Below are 18,050 nucleotides of genomic sequence, written 5' to 3' on the forward strand. Positions count from 1 at the left end.
TGCCAACCATCTGTGACCAATGAATGAGGAAGGAAAGTGATGGGTTGTAGCCTAAAAGATCCGGTAACATCTAGGAAATAAACAGGGGCACAACACCCACATGACTATCACGATAGTGGGGGCCCTCAATACATCATGTTTTACATGCGTGATGCGAGAGTTAGATAACATGACTGCGCATGTTGATATGGATGAATTTTAAACACTGCCGTTACAAGATTGTTTAAAACTCTTTGCAGTTGATATTACCTATGGGCATTCACTGCGGGGAAACGCGATCTGTTGACGCAAGTGATATTTCCCCGTTTTTATGGTTGCAGGTATGCAACAAGGACGCAACCAGATGGTACGGGTATTTCATGGCATTATGAGTGATAACTTAACAAGGCAGTATTGAGTAGAGTGTTCACAGTTGGCGTGTTTCTCCTGTTTTTATATTTTATACCATCATAGGTTTGATGTGAACCTACCATGAAGCATTGAATTAGAACCCCAGTAGCCCTGAAGAAGTTGCCCGAATTACCCCTTGGCAATGAAACATGTTGGCGTTTGAGTAATTGATCATGGTTTGAAGGGAACAATTTTTAATTTTGGGAGCTAGCGGCATGGAATAAAGTTATCATAAGCTAGGTAGCTTCACCAATTTTTAGTGGTGAGGATTGTCTGTCTATATCCTCACGGGGTCCATTAGGCATGCATGTTACTAGCATGTATAGGTCTTATAAGCACATTTAGGCTATTTAGATTTTGATTTCATGGGTTTGAGTTGTTTGCTGATAACAAATACACACGTTTCTTTTTCTTTTTTCAATGGAGAGGAGGTAACGGATGATGATAAGCGGACTCGCTGACAAATACCAGGCAGCAGTCCCCTTGGTGTTACTACCGTGAGGTGCCTTCTTTCCGCTTCACACCTTTTTTCATGTACACTGGGTGGATGATGATGGTATAAGCATTTGGAATTTAGATACACCACAGCATAGTGACTTAAGAAAAGTCTGGGAGGGAGTCACAAAGTTTCTGGTGACCCCTACTTCGCTGGATATACAGTTTTGGGTGTAGTTGGTGGTGATCAGGCCCATTGTTGATTTATAATAACAGTCCTCTTGGGACCTGCTAGGGCATGCAGGGACACGGGACAACCTGCTTCGGCTAATTTCATTTCCGAGTGGCCACGTTGGGACTGTTCATCCTTCTGCAGTTGGGAAGGGCAGAAGTTGGTTATCGGGGATTCGGCAAACAAGCAGATAATGTACAGAGAAACGGTAATAGGTGCCCTTTATATAGATTGGTCTGTTGTGCTCCCTTTAAACATCTTTAGCCTAAGGTGCCAGTGGCTCCCATTGCTCTTTTGGATAGTTCATCATTGATTGTACGGGAAATGCCTACTTTGTTTTGAAAAACACCAATAAAATGTTTGGTGTATATATATATATATATATATATATATATATATATATATATATATATATATATATATATATATATATGTGAGGCTGCTACTTACCTTACCCCCGCCGTTATGATCCTGCTTGCTGCGGATGGGGATGCGGTCCAGGGGACCCGAGGAGGCTCGGATTTTCGTAATACAGACACAGCTTGAGGGTTGAAAACTTTCCAGGCAGCCCATCCCCCCCAGCTTCCATACTGTGCCAGAACATTGCATTCTGGAACCTGTAGGCGGGTTACCCCACGCTGCACCTATGATGAAATTTAGGGGCGGAGCGACGAACCTGGTAATAGGATGTTGGCGGGATACTTAAAGACGCTACTGTGTGCCAGCATCCACGCAACACCTCCAGCACTGACGATGGCTCGAATATCTGCCGAAATGCATATGCTATGCTGTGCCTGCCGAATAAATGTCTCTCAGCCTCCATGTCTCCCCGTCTGCGGCCTCTGTCTTCCCTATGGGTGGAGTTCCTTGAATATATATATATACATATATACATATATATATATATATATATATATATATATATATATATATATATATATAAAAAGCTTGTGCACAGGATACAAAAAGAACCTCAAAATTATTTCAAGACAAAGCATGGACTGAAAAAAGGAGAACAAACTCCCCATAGGAAAATACACTGTATATTAAATAAATGTAGTCATGGATTTAAAAAAACAAAACGTTCATATATACATTTATAACAAGACAACACTAAATAATTAAAAACACTTACAAATCTTGCTGCATGATGAGGTACTGTACTGTGGCCGGTTTTAAGCATCACAATTTGTAACTTCAAGGATACTCGTCAAGTAATTCATACAACTATACAACATCCTGTATGACCACGAAAGGTGGAGGTAATTATCTCTGCAGCACTGACATTCAAGTAATATTCTGGACTCATGACCCCTTCTCTATGGGGTCACGTCTAATGGGTAAATGTACATTGCTTGCGCCCCCCCCCCTGCTCAGGACCCTATGCATTGTACGAGTTGCAATATCGAGGTCAATGCACCTTACCTTTGAAATGTAGTGACACACTGAGTATCTGAAGAACTAATTTAGATCACCCTGCCCTTCTGGGAGACAGGGTAGATTCAATAACAAAATATTTGTGGTTTCCAAGGGGTGGTTGATAATCCATGCAAGATCCAATTCCGCTAAAACATTATAGTGGGAGCACAATGCACAGCCTCTTTACCGTGTGGAACGGACACAACTATGGAGTGTTTGACTGGAAATTAGCTTCTTTGCAGGGTTTGCTAATCTGATGGACGTTTGAAATACGGCATATAGGTCACTAATAATCCCACTGTAATACAGTAATAAACTGCTGATACTTTGATGGCCAGGAAACGGGAAAAAGAAGCTCTTGGAGAACAGTGCACTGCAGGCACTGCTTTTTCCAAACTGTGTCAATGCTGCTCGCATCCTAGAGGGCTTTATACCCTGGACACTTCAGGCAAACAGGAAAAAAGACATATAGATGACAGGGGAACAGTAGTGTGCACTGAGACAGCAGCTTTTGGGAGCTCCATAAGCCCAAGGTAAATCCTTATGCCTATGTCACTGATATGATGTGCCTGACCTAGCAGAAAGGGAAACTGGTTCAGGATCTCATTTCAGTGTCTCCGTTTTTCCCTGGGCTGCACTTCAGCTCAGTAGTTGTGAATGTCTGATTTTAACTATTCCATACTATGTGACATAAATTCAATTTTTACAGTACACAAGAATAGTCTTTCAATTTCAAGGCACATCATCTGTGATGAAGGTGGTAGGTCCCAAGGTGGATGGATACAGAAGTTGAACTCCAGTCTGCGAATCATCTTCAAGTCACGCATGCCAAAACGTTTCAGGAGGGTTGGGTGGAGCTGAGGCCCGAGCTGGAATAACAACACCCTGCCGCTGCAGTTCGCGCAGTACATCCAGCATGGAGTCCAATTCAATTCTGAACTGCTGCAGCTCTTGGTTCTTCGAGTGCGCAAGCACCTTCCACTTTTCCACTTCTTGCGTCTGTTCTTCTTCCACAACTGTACGCGTCTGCCGAATTACCTGCAAAACAAAAAAGAAGCAACTCCTCAATATCTGTAGTTCAGATTAGTATTTGTCCCAATTCTTTCTTCACATTATACTGTTAGAAACGGGAAAGAGCTGGACAGGTGCACAGAGATGTGAATGGGTGATCCACAGGCAAGCCTTTGAAGGCCCTTGGCCTGTTGAGAAGCAAAGCTCCCATTACTCAACACTCGACAGAGCCTAGAGAGGTTAACTTGCAGATTCATGGGCACTTTGATACGGGCAACAGGCCTCTTGAAAGCCCATTCAATTCTTTTTACCACTCCTGTAGCAGAGGTAGTGACCATCTCCCCCCCACCCCCGCTACTGGTGTGGAAAAAGTAAATGAATATATTAAAGATGGCCTTCGATGTCATACAAATAAGCACAACGAAACGGGGGTTACAGAAAAATGTACAAAAACATTTCTTATACGCACTAAAGATAAAATGTATTAACTAAGAGCCAGTGTGAATAATAGAGAAAAGGTGTGACCAGCGTAGGTCCAGAAGTGAAGGATCCAGGCCAGAGTTTAAGATAATGATGTATCATGTAGTTAGCATGCTTTAAAATAACATACCGTAACATATGTTGAGCCAGAGATACCTAGGCGTGCATTACGGCGACTTAGGAAGTGAGTACACCACAGCTTATGTTCTCCTCATCACCCCTTACCCACTGCAGTGAGTATTTCACTTTTAAAGCACAGAGGAAGCAAACGCAATAACGCATCTTTGTTAAAGCTAGCATCACTGGGCCAGGAATGAACATTACATGCAGCTTCCATTTATAAGTCTGATGCAAGACGTCCTAGGATGACATGCGAGCATAAGCTTCTTTTAGGGACAGCTAGCACTCACACTCCTTGTAGAGTTAGCTGCTCTCGAGACTACTGCCTGAAATCTGATAAAGATGACGTCCCGGCAGAGAGAGGACACAGGACTCGTGTCCCCCCCCCCCACCCCCCCCTTGTTCCTTCTGTTTGCCCTTTAGCATCTTCCCGTTGACTGCTGAGAGGCTGGGAGAGCTTAGAGCAAGACATTTACTCACACCGCCACATCTCCAGTACGTCACGCAGCTTTGGGAGGGAGAGATCCTGCACAGAAGATGCGTCACACGCTAAGTCCTGCACCTTGTCAAAGGCCGCCATCTTCCAAGTGCCTCCAGTGCCTGCACGCCAGGCATTCATTCGACCACAATTACAGCGGAGGAGTACAAACACAAAGCAAGTGGCTCACATGGCATCCTGGTCTGAGAGCTCGCAACAACCTGTTATCAAGCACAGAAGACAAGGCTTGGCTTGGTTTGGTGAAGGACCGAAGCATTCGACGAGAAAGTCTCCCTCTTGGCACGCGTCTTTGAGCCCACGCTCAAAAATTAGGGGCAGAACCTTTCAAAAGAGATTTATTTTCTTGTCTTCTATTGTTGCATTTTATTTTCTGCAGGTGACCTTCCTTTAGTCAACACGTGTTTCGTCGTCTGCTGGAGGTATCCCTACAACTTTGTTAGGGCTGGTGTGTTGAAAGGATTAATTAGTCAGTCCTCCTGCCTAGAATAAACTAGCATGAGAGGTCAATAAATCCAGTTCTTCTGAGTGTGGCTAAATCCAATATATAAAATAAGTGGTGTGCAACAGGGGACGGCATTCCCTTCAGTGATGCAGTAAATGGAAGTGACTGTACTTCCCAAAAAATAAAGTTGGGAGGTCAATAAGTCCGGTTCTTCTGAGTGTCTTAATCCAATGTGAGTAATGGCCACAACATTAAATGCTGTGCGTCATGGGACGGTATTCCATCCAATGGTGCAGCAAAGAAGTTGCTGTGCTTGCAAATGAATTATGTTGGTAGCTGTATATACTGCCAAGGATGAGCAGGGCTTGAAATAATGAGGTAGTCCCAGTGCATTCGCGGGTCAGCGTCTGAAATAGCTATTTCTTTGCTGCACCATTGGTCATTCTATATATTGGATTTAGATACACTCAGAAGAACCGGACTTATTGACCTCCCATACTGGTTTACTTTAGGCAGGAGGTCTGACTACATAAATGTTGATTGACTTGAATGGTGTGTGCTTCATACACTTAGTCCTGTATTAAAATGTGTGGAACTGGATTGTTAATGTTTAAGGTATAGAGACTGCAGTCTTCATGTGAGCTGTGGCTGCCTTCCCACAAAGCAAAAACAATAAGATGAATGGGTCGGGCGTGGCTTACTGCCAAGATGGAGGCATTGTAGTTTGGAAGCTCAAGGGCCTCGTGGTCTGGCTCGTTTCTTCGCAAAATTCAGCATCCAACCCCAGAATCGTCCGCACTGGCAGCTCGGGGACCAGGCGGTCCCGAATTGGGTTTTGTCACTGGGGCCACGACGAGAGATGGCGTGTTGCCCATTACACCATTCCAGCAGCAATGGCGGCTAGGTGAGCAACATGCCAGCACCTCCAAGTCGAGTGTGTATGGGGTATTACGAGATGACAGCATCGGCAGCAGTGGAGGCCTGTGCCACCCGCATTGGATTCAAACAGGGATGATGACTGCTCCCCGATCGCTGGCTGAGTAACACAGGCAAGGGGGAGTGCGGCCAGGCCACGACTGTGGGCCCCACTGCGGCATTGGATGGCACCAGTGGGCCTGGTGTGATTCTGGAGCCATCACAGCCAAGCAGTGCTGGGAGAGACTGGCAGTCCTGATCACTGTGGCCCCCCTGCACCCTCCCCTGTTGCTGCCCACATGGGCTGTGAGGTGGCCGAACTGCCTTTGAACCCAATCCCAAAACTGTGAGTGGCACTACAAATGGGGACCCAGCAGTCTGGAGCAGTTGCCTGTGTTTCCCCATCCCTCCGTGGACCCTATTGAGCAGTGGGGGCTGGGGCCGACAGGTGGGTTCCTGGTGGGTGTCCCGGTGCGAGCTGCTAGGAGTTGCCGAAGATTGGGGGCCCACCGTAGATGCTTTTGAGGCACCAACGCACCTGTCTGACTGGAGTGATTGTTTGCCCATGTGGGAACATAGAGGGGGGCCCAATCCGGTTCGGAATCACCGCTGGAGTCAAATAGGTCCCCCTATGTAATTACTCACGGACTACTTCCTGACAATCACACATGGCTGGCCTGCAATGGGCCTGTTCAGCCACGCGCTGATGACCAGAATCTTCAACTACCTATGGATGGGGCCTGGCTTGACCCCACTCGCATAGCCTGCATGTTGTCTCCGGATGGTGCCTTGAGATCCAAGGGGGACACTGATTATGCCATTGTTGTCAACTGGACCTGGCAAGAGAGCCTTCCCTAAATACATTGGTGCTGCGGGGCACTACGGAGAGACTGTGCAGCGTCAAACCGTACAGTGGGCCCCCATGGTGCGGCTTCCGGTTACTCAAGCTGTACGCCCGACTGGGCCCTTATGTTTACCCCCGACCATCTATACGGTGTTTACGCCTCAACAGTACCTGTGCTGCCTTTGTAGGAGACTCGAAGGATCAGCTGTATTATTTGCCTGGCTACCTGAGAATTAACCGATACATAGTTGTGAAAGAGGTGTGGACTCTTGCTCCTGCTCTGGGAGATCCCCTCTGCTTCAATGCATATCAGGATAATAGAGGCTGCCTACCTGCCAAGATCCCTGCTGCTGTGAGACGTGTAGATCTCACTGGACTCTTCCTGGCCTACTGGAACGACCGGGGATGAATGTATATATCACCCAACTGTCATACCTAGAGTAAGTTGTCACGCACCATGGGACACAGTCGAAACAAACCGGAGAAGCCTGACTCGCACTCCCTTTCAACTCCCTCAGAGAGTTCCCTGACCCAGATACGGGAAGACTATGCTCCCCCTAGGGGAGCACCACCCCACATGGATAAGTTGGATGTCATCCTTCAAGAAATTAGGGTCTCACTAGTGGTGATTGAACAGCTCCTGGGGCCCATCATGACTGACCGTAGCCTCTTCAAAGATGATCAATGCAAATTGGATCATTAAGTAAAAAAGAATGAACAGGCTCTTTTTGCCATTTCCCCAGGCCATGCAAATCACTTATCACAGCTCACCCACTTGCGCTGGCAGGTGGAGCAGCTCTAGGACCGCGCTGATGATGCTCAATGGAGAGAACGTCGAAATAATGTCTGCATTGTGGGAGTCCCAGGGGCACGGAGAGCCCCAATATCACTAAATTCATAGAAGACTGGTTCCGAAACGTGGTGGCACCAGACAGGTTGTCCATTATTTTTGTGGTGGAGCGAGAGCACAGGGTCCCCTCCAGGCAGCCTATACTGTGGACTTCGCCACGACCCAAGATTCTGAACTTTAAGGAACGTGATGCAGTAGTGCGTGCTGCAAGCGAAATAGCACCTATTCTCATAGAAAACACCAGAGTTTCACTGTTTCCGGACTATGCAATCACTGTCCAGCGCCAAAGTGCTTCTTTCCAAGAGGTCAAGGGACAATTGCGCCCAGCAGGCCTCCAGTATGCTCTGCTCTGCTCAAAGGCTCAAAGTGATCCAGGCACAACAGACCATCTTCTTTAAAATGCCAGAAAAAGTGTGGGACTGGCTTGAGCAGCACTTTTCAGATCTCTAATCAGACATATCGCACACCACTTATTTGGGAGTACCTACCCTGATCCCCACTTGGTGCCTACAGCCCACCCTACTTGAGGATGTTGTACTCAGGGACAATCTTGTGAAGTGGGAGGCCTTTAAGATGCTGATTAGGGATACAGCAATTGTGGCAGTAGTGGGAGCCCTTAGAGAGGTCGTGCTGGAACTAACAAAGTTGGAGGACATGCTGGGATCACTGGAGAGGACAGCCTTTACAGACACTGCAGCAGCTGATGGGCTACAAGAAGCCAGAATTGCACATCTGTAACTCCTGGAGCATCTTCGTATCATAGACTATAAGGCATACACTGAGAGAATATATACAAAGGCTGAAAAATCATGCACACTTCTGGCCCATCTAATCCGAACAAAACCCACACCCATCATTTCCATAAATACACTGGTCCGAGGGATTGTCATGACGCAGATAGATATTAACATGGCCTTCCGTGACTTTTACATTCAAGTATACGCTGCCCCGGCGCCCCCGGATCCGGAAAGTTGCATGCTTTTTATGACAAGCAACGCTGCCAAGAGTGCCAGTCACTGATCAGGAGCCCCTGAATGTCCTTATTTCAGCAGGCGAGATACAAGGAGCGATCAAACAGCTTTCCTGTCATAAAACACCGGGGTCCGACGGCATCCCAGCTGAATTTTACTCTAAGTTCAGGGCAAGATTGGTTCTACAATTAGAAAAATATATACAATTCCTCGCTTGAAATTGGTTCTCTCCCACCTACTACTAGGGAACCATTAGTGAAGACACAGTTGTAACCTGGCAAGACACCTGCAGACCATACTTTATTTACAACGCTGTCTCTGTTAAATACGGAGTATAAAATCTTAAGTAAGATTCAAGCGCGCAAGCTCCTCCCACTACTTCCATACATACTTGCATACAGATCAGTGTGGCTTTGTTCCCCGATGTTGCACCTCCCTCAATATCCGTCATTTATTCCACATAATGGAAGCTGCCCGAGGGCAATACTGGTCAGCTGGTTGTGTGTCCTTGGATATTCGTCAGACTTTTGACACACTAGACTGGGACAATACGATAGCAGCATTGACCAAATTCAGCATTCCACCAGCATATACTAGATGGGTGAAATTATTGTATACAGTACCTACAGCCAAGGCTCATACAGGGCCTTATATTTCTGATTCTAACCAAATCTTGCATGGGACACAACAAGGATGCCCCCTTTGTCGCTCCTGCTCGTGCTTGCCACTGAATCTATTGCACAACTGTTGGAAAGTGGGTTATTAGTAGTGGTAAATATGCATCTACCAATGACAATAAGGCCACTAACTCAGTCTAGATCTCAATAAATTATTCACATGCTCAACCCTGGGTAGCTTGGCTGCGAGCAAGCAGGCTTAATTTAGGAGACATGTATGTAAAGAATTTAAAAACACCAATTTAGTAAATAATTAGGACACAACACACAATAAAAATCCAACACAAGGAACGACATCGCTGCTTAGCGCTTCGCGCTCACCTCGCTGAATAGCGTTTTTAAAGTCACCTGTTTTGTATTTGCTTTCATTTTTTCTGTTGTTTGCCCTGGTTTTAATATTGCCCTCTTACCTGCATCCTAATCGGAATCCACCGCTGCTTGAGCGGGTCCGGTTCCCGGGGTGGGCTCATTTAGTAGCCGCCATCTTGGAGTGGGGTAGTTGTTTGGGCGCCATCTTTAGCGAGCGCTCCAGTGCGCAGAAGCCTATGTGGGACGCCTACTTAAGGCGAGCAGCTTCAGGGTTTGGCCTGACAAGGAACAACATCGCTGCTTAGCGCTTCGCGCTCACCTCGCTGAATAGCGTTTTTAAAGTCACCTGTTTTGTATTTGCTTTCATTTTTTCTGTTGTTTGCCCTGGTTTTAAAATTGCCCTCTTACCTGCATCCTAATCGGAATCCACCGCTGCTTGAGCGGGTCCGGTTCCCGGGGTGGGCTCATTTAGTAGCCGCCATCTTGGAGTGGGGTAGTTGTTTGGGCGCCATCTTTAGCGAGCGCTCCAGTGCGCAGAAGCCTATGTGGGAAGCCTACTTAAAGCTCCCTGCCTAGCGCAGCGGTATCGCGCAGCGGGAGCGCCTTCGCTTAGCCTGAGTCGTGCCAGAGTCCTGCCCGTCTGCGCCCGTCCGCGTACGGTCGCGTTGGTCGGGTTGGGACTCTGTCCGGTGGATCTGCATCGTATACGATGCCCAGTTATTCAAGGGATGCCCTTGTGTCCATCGGCCGGCGTCTGCCAACATGTGACATGGCTCGAGTGAATCCATTGAGTGGCCCCCATCAGTGTGCCTGTGGAAGGTGGTTGCTTGAAGCCCCTGCCCTTCCGCGCTGTCTTGGTGAGATATCAGTCCCTGGCAGTAAATATCCACGGCAGAACCTTATTATCTGGAACCTGAATGTGAGGTCGTTGGTCAAACATCATCAGGATATAGCTGACCTTACCGGAAAGGAACTACCTGACATTTTTTGTCTGACAGAGACCTGGCTTCAGGAAACAGAGACAGCTGTTCTAAATCTGGCCTTTCCATCTGGGTACTCGGTCCATACGCTCAATCGCTCCTCTAGAGGTGGGGGTATAGCGCTCGCTGTTAAATCTTGATACCCTTGCGACTGGAGAGGTAAAAAAATTGCGGGTTGTGAAAGCGCCTTGTTCAAGGTCTCTATCACACCTCATTTTACCTTTTCAGGTTTGCTAATATATCGTCCCCCGGGCAGCGACGTGGCATTTAGGGAGGCACTCCCTGATGCCATTAGTTCGCTGGCAGTAGGTTGTGCCAACTTTTCTATCCTAGGAGACTTGAATCTCCATTTTGATACCTTGACTCTGCCTACAGTGAGCGGTATCGTGGCTGATCTTGAGGCTCTTCAACTGCTTCAATTGGTCTCGGATCCCACCCATGTAGGTGGACATATTCTGGACCCCTTCTTTTCAAACCTAGCAGAGGTAAGGGTTGCTTCCCCTCTCCCCATGTCCTAAACGGACCACTCTTTGGTGGCGATCCAGTGTCCATTGTCTGAGTCTCTTTTTAAGTCCACGACGCGCGTTTTTCTCAGACGTCGTTGGAATAAATTAAAACTGGAAGACCTCCATCGCCTTCTTTCCGAGGACCCTTTGGGCCCGGTAGAGAATGTGGAATCTGGTTACGACCGTTTTTGCGAATGGGTTACCAGAGCCATTGACTCTCTTATCCCAATGACCTCGAGCAACTGCGGACCGCGGGACCCTAGTCCGTGGTACGATGAATCTTTGCGTGCGTTGAAAAGCTCCTGTAGACGCGCAGAGAGAGATTGGCGGAAAACCTATGACATCAGTAAAAAAGCCATGTATTTGGCTACCGTCAAATCTTACCATCACGCTGTCTGCAGAGCTCGGGCAGCATTTTATGCCCTTGAATTTCGCAACAGCACGGACCCATCAAAAACCATTTTTAAAGCCCTCAAGGACCTTGTGGCTAAAAAGGCTTCTGCGGTTGCCATTGGTTCCAACACACATTGCGAAACGCTGGCGGCCTTTTTTCTGGAGAAGGTTCATAACATCTATAGAGCCTTTCCTACGGTTACGCCCACTGGTGAAGGTCTTCATAGCCTTCCAAGGCAGGTTGTTTTAGACTCTCTCCCCTGCCTTACACCGGAAAGTTTTAAGACACTGGCCCTTCAAGTTAAGTCGGGGTCTCCGGTAGATCCGTTAAAGCCAGCGGTGTTTAGAGATTTGGCACCCTCTAATCTTCTGCCAGTTTGCTCCCTGATCAACATCTCGCTTACATCTGGTCTGGTACCCCTGAAGTGGAAACAAGCAGTGGTAATGCCCATTCTGAAGAAGCCATCTCTCGATACCAGCAAACCGGAGAACTATCGGCCGATATCGCTCCTCCCATGGCCGGCTAAAGTCGCGGAGGCGCATGTTAACATCGCCCTCACAGACCATCTCTCGCACACTAACATTCTGGATGATACGCAGAATGGATTCCGAGCCGGCCACAGCACGGAGACAGCCCTCCTATTCATGGTGGAGCATCTTCGCGCGGTGCTGGATGCGGGTCAAACGGCGGCGCTTGTTCTATTAGATCTGAGCGCCGCCTTTGACACCGTCTCGCACGGAATCCTTCTGCAGCGCCTGGAGGAAGCGGGCGTGGTTGGCTCCGCTCTTCAGTGGTTCCGCTCGTTCCTGGCTGACCGTTCTTTCTGCGTGGCTGTTCCGCCCCATCAGTCCAAATCACATCCCCTGAGTCTTGGGGTCCCGCAGGGATCCTCGCTGAGTCCCACGTTGTTCAATCTTTACGTGAGGCCGCTGACTGAGGTCGTAAAGCAGTGGGGTATGACCATGGTGTCATACGCTGACGACACTCAGCTAGCGGTCACGATCAGCGGGGATTCTGGGGTGGAGGCCCCAAGATTCCGGGATGGACTACCGCGGGTGCCAGTTGGATGACGTCCAACTGTCTCCAACTTAACGCTAAAAAGACAGAAATTATGGTCTCCGGCAAACAAGCGGAACTTTGGGGCGATGCATGGTGGCCCTCAGAGCTGGGTCCCACCCCTACTCCGGTTTCGGAGATAGGGGTGTGGTTGGACCCCACCCTTAGCTTTGTCTGCCACACTAAACGTATTGCGGCCTGCTGCTTTGGCATCCTGCGCAACCTGAGACCTGTACTTAAATTCTTTGACGCCTCGACCAGACAGCTAGTGGTACAGGCGACGGTGATGTCTCGGCTTGATTATCCCAGCTCCATTTTAATAGGGATAAATCAGGCCGAACTCACCCGTCTCCAACGCGTGCAAAATGCAGCCGCCAGAGCAATCGTAGGCTTACCCAGGTTTTGTTCCGCCTCTAACACCTTGCGCTCTCTTCATTGGTTACCAATTAGGCAGAGGCTCCATTTCAAAGTGCTTTGTATGTCCTACAAAATCCTTAAAGGTTCCCCTGCTCAGATTCTTCAGAACCTTCTGTCTCCCTACATTCCAGGTCGCTCTCTACGTTCATCAGACCTCGAACTAGCAGTAGTTCCACGGTTTAAACGTAGTCGGGCTGGGGGACGCTCTTTTCGTGTACGTGCTGCTGCCCTGTGGAATGCTCTACCATTCGAAATACGGACCCTTGCTGATCTGCTCTCATTTCGCAGGGCTGTTAAGACTTTCCTGTTCCCTTAGTCTTTTCCCTTTTACCTGCCCATTCTTTTAAGTAGTGTTATGTGGCTTCCTTGTCAGGCGCCGGGACGCTCCTTTGCTGGAGCAGCTGTGTGCGTAATAAATGCTCGTAACATAACATAACATAACAAACATCAATTTAGCAAAATAGGAAATCATTTTGACACCAAAATGACAAAAATCAAATGTAGGGAAATGGAGATGGGAATTTTTAAAGAATTATTACTTTCAAGTGCTTACAAGCCTATAACTCCACCATGGAACATCTGGTCGCGTTTGGCAGGGACAAAGTCAAAGTTTCAGGCCAACCGCAATGGAGTCCTGCTCGGATACCCCTTGCGGTAGGTCTGGGTCAAAATTTTACTAAGCATGGGCGGAAAATCCGTTTTGCTCGCGGATTTTCGGTAAATTCGCAATCCGCGAGATTCGCGAATCTCCCGCAAAATCCGCAAATCCGCGAGCAGCGGATTTTATGGCTTGCTCGCACTGTTCGCGTGAGTTCGCGGCTTCCCAGTACAACTTCGCGCCCCGCGAATAAGCGCAAAATTGCAGAAATACGATCTTAGCAAAACTGAAACTACTTACCAGGTTCAAAAGTTCAGGCTCATCATTAGTAGCCATTTCCTGTAGTGCTTCCTGAGGGGCCCCTCCAGAGTTCAGTTGCCAGTTGCAACTATTATGTGACCCTGCTCTGAACCTCAGAATAGTTACACATATGCCACAAAGGTCCTGAATTACAGCTAAGGGAGACAAGCAGGAGCCAGGCTGGAAGTTCAAATCCATTAATCAGCCCCTAATTCATTATTGTCAGTTGGGGCAGGGCAGGTGTTGTAACTAATTTTGCAACAATGAAAGCACTTAGCAAGTGCAAAAGATCACTAATCAGGAAGCACTAAGGAAGCAGGTGCCAGCTAAAAAAATATTCTGTGACACATTAATCAGCCCCAAATTAATTCAGGTCACTTGAGGCAGGGAAGGTGTGCTTGCTTTGCCACAATAATGTACACTGACTGGACAACCAGAGGGTGCTGTGATGAAACAGAGGGTGGCATGGGTGGGCCATAGGGTGGCATGAGTAGTCAGAGAGTGGCAGTGGTGACAGAGAGTGGCAGTGATGAAGAAGAGTGTCCCAAACAGGCTGGACACGTAGAAACAACAAGTTCGCGAAACTTGCGACCCGACAGGTAAGTTCGCGTTTGCGAAATTGTACAAAACCCTCGCGAACTGGCAGAAACCCGCGCGAACACACAAAAAAAAAATCCGCAAATTCGCGAGAATTCGCGGATTTTGCGAATTGCGAGTTCGCAAATCCGCAAAATTCGCGAACGCGAGATTCGCAAAATTCGCCCATGCTTAAATTTTACCTTCTGATTTAGAAACTTTTCTAGAGTTTTTTCTGACGGGGTCCTCGATGCTCTTCGCCAGACCGGATTGAGTGAGGGTTCGGCGGCGTGCTTTTCAGGGAACTCCCGGCCAAATGCTCGAAGTCGGATCTCAGAAGGTTTTAGTGGGACAAACCAGTAGGTCAGGCTGGCTTGTGGTTGAAGGTGGCCGGCTTGGCTCTCGCTGTTAAGTCAGTTCCCTTATCGAGCGTTTTTCCAAAGTTGCTCTAAACCTCTGGAACTTCTTCCTGAAGTTCCTCTAGAGGGTGCAAAAGTGTCCAAAACACAATCTAAGGCTCTGGAAGTTCCAAAATGGTCCTTGAAAGGTTGGGACCACAATTCCGACAATGCACCTGGACTTACAAGTCTGCTGGATGCACTACTCATATATTTATTCAATGTTCTCTGGGGCCAAGCAGGAGAGCACTCCTGCCCAGTGAGGTGCAGGGCAACACCCGAGAGCAGGACCACTTTCTTTCAAGTGTGGCATAATCATCTCTCAGAAAGCGATATTCCTCCAAAATTCAGTATGGCTGAAATCTCAGCAGACGAGTAAGAACTAGTTAAACCAACCTCCAGTATGGCTCATTTCCATACCTCTAAATAAAAATTTGTAAATTGATACTTGTATTGCGCACTACTCACCCGCAAGGGTCTCAAGGCGCTTGTACGAATACCACTGTGGAACCCATCCTGGCTTTCCCTGTGAAGCGTCCACTCCTGGGCACCTCCAAGGTGGAGGCCAGGCATCCTTAGCGTTGTGGAGATTACGCAAGCTATTGCCCAGAGTTGCAGAGTGGGACTCCATGATTGGAATAGGCACCGAGGCGAGAATTATCAGGGCCGTGGAATTTTGAGCCCAAGACCCGCCGAGGCGGGAAATTGAACCCTGGTCCCGGGTTAGACCTCTGCATCAGGGTCTGCCGCTCTAATCATTGAGCCACACTTCTCCACTCGTCCTAACATCTGCAGATTCCTTCCTTAAGTCTCCTATCAGGCTGGGTCGGAGGGGATGGGGGGGGGGAGATGGACCTGGCATTCCCTGCCTGCCCTATTCTTCCTTTGAAGCTTCATGCTTTACAACCCCTCCCCCTGCTCTGGCATTTCTGTGTAGCAGAGCTCTCTCCAACAGACAGCATCTTCTTGGATGAGCCACTTATCACTTCATCAAAGCAGCCTGGCTAATCCTGTTAACTTTAACCAATCAGGGAAAACCACAGGAAGGCTGAATTTTGGCTTACAAACAATAAAGTCTTATAACTTTTTGACTGTATACTTTAGGATAAATTTAACAATGGCATATTGTTGGATTTATCAATACCATTCTCCTAAGTTCTTCAATGGTATTTTATAAAATTCCTGTCAATATGTGTTAATTCATAAACTACTGGCATTTTATCCTGTGGAGCTAAGCATCTACAATGGGGAATTTCACCATCATCAGGGTTTATATAACATCTTTTGTAAGGGCCCTGCTTCTAGTTACATGACCCCGACCCCTGGGGCATAAAGAAGAGACACTAGGGGTCCTGAATATGCAAAAAATAGTGCACATCCTCACGCCATATGACTCCTAGCACTAAAGTTGGTTTTGGGAGGCACTTTACTACAATGGGGAAGTGAAATGTGTAATGTCCCTACAAAAGGGCACATAAAACATCTTTTATAAGGGTCCTCCTTATAATTATGTGACGCCCCCCTTCCCCTGGGACACCTAGGGGAGACCCTGGGGGTACTTAAAATGCCTAAACATTGCCGTTTAACACTTTTTAAGTGCCCCTACAACCAAAGTCGAGTGCCATGCCCTATTATATACAAGGGGCTTAAAGGTAGTTGTAATCCCCCTGCCCTATTATCAACCAGGGACTATAGGGTAGGCCGTGGCAATTATAGCATGTGTGTTTTTTCAACATAACAGTGTGTGTTTTCTTATAGCACTGGCTCTGGGCCTGCCCAGCAGAGCCTAGGGCACTCTCACAGTCCGAAATCCAGCATCTTGGGGTCTCCAAAGGGCAAAAAGTGGAGGGACACTGCAAACATGTCCTGATTTTTAACAACAATGAATCAGACAGGAAGCCGTTGCGTGTGGGATAACCATAGGCTGCGTGATACATTCAGTGTCTTTATATGCAGACAACATGATTTTATACCTCACAAATCTCTAGGAAGGCCTCACGGGGATGGCCTAGCTACTAGCCAAATTTGGGGCGTTACAGATAAACGCACACAAATCATGTGCATTCTCCTTCAATAATACCTACACAGACTCTACACTGCCATTAGGGAACACCATTATACATGTGGCCACACATACATCCCGGTATTTAGAGATTCAAATCTACCAGGAATCCCAGGATCTGCTCAAGGGCAACCTCATCTGAGCAGGCAACTCACCGTGCTCTCAAATCGACTTTTGGACCACGCTACCTCTGTCATTGGCCGGGCACCGAGCGGGAGCAAACACAGTCATGCTACTGCGCCTGCTGTATCACTTCATAATCCTGCCAACTGTAGTACCGGCGTGGGTGTTTAGACTGTTGAACACCATGCTAGTGTAGCTCCCCTGCAAAGTTACAATTACCGACTGATGTGGGTGGTCTGCGAGCCTCTGATTTTAAAGTATACTGTCTGGCTGAGCATTGGCTGTCCTACTGGTTAGCTGGCCATAATCTGATGGAAATCAGATACACGGCTGAAACGAATAGACAGGGTCATATGGCTGAAAAGAATAGGCTGTGTCATCTCCGACTGCTATGCTTGGGCACAACCGTACCTCCGACGTGCACTCTCCTGTGCTTTGCCTTGGTATATTAGAAGATGGCAAGGAAAATACACAAATTTCATTGCACCATAAGCATCAAATATACCATTGAGTGGTCTCCCGACCTCCTCAGGTACACTAACAGCACACAGACTGAGCCCTTGGGAACAGGAGGGGGTATTGACGGTGGGCTCCTTATTCCAAGATGGTATACTGTTAACACACTCTTATTTTGCATACACACATGGGCTGATTTCTTACCCACCACGGTATCCTTCGGAATATACAAAGATACTGAGCACCTGACGAGAGGGAACCAAAGACTCATGAACCACTTCAGGCATTTTACACTATGGAGCATGGCAGCCACCACGTTTGGCTCTGACGTGACCTGCTAATCAGGCCCACAGCCCAGCTGTTCTCTCTCTAAATTGATACCATGTACTTTAGGTACATACCAGATTGGTTACTGGGTCACCCTTGTGATCCCCTGTATAGTGTACCATAGGTACACAGGGCATAGTTGCACCCTAGGCCTACCAGGGGCTGCAGCATGTATTGTGCCACCCCTGGTTTGCCTTACAAACTGACACCACAGGTCTGTTCATACAGCCTGGTTAAGGTGGTGTAATCACCCCTTACTTAGA

At 47.7% G+C, this 18,050-nt stretch overlaps 1 protein-coding gene across 1 annotated transcript in view; it reads right to left on the bottom strand.

Moving 5' to 3' along the window:
* Positions 1-2,084: 2,084 nt before the first annotated feature.
* Positions 2,085-18,050, bottom strand: part of CEP162 (centrosomal protein 162) — a 635,242-nt gene continuing 619,276 nt past the window's right edge. Inside the window, exon 18 of the mRNA XM_086926571.1 lies at positions 2,085-3,514. Within this exon, the coding sequence (XP_086782697.1) occupies positions 3,296-3,514 (219 nt within the window). The 3' untranslated portion in view covers positions 2,085-3,295. The remainder of the gene's footprint in view (positions 3,515-18,050) is intronic.

The sequence above is a fragment of the Lissotriton vulgaris genome, chromosome 6 (assembly GCF_964263255.1).
Source record: "Lissotriton vulgaris chromosome 6, aLisVul1.2, whole genome shotgun sequence".
In the NCBI taxonomy this organism is placed as follows: Eukaryota; Metazoa; Chordata; class Amphibia; order Caudata; family Salamandridae; genus Lissotriton; species Lissotriton vulgaris.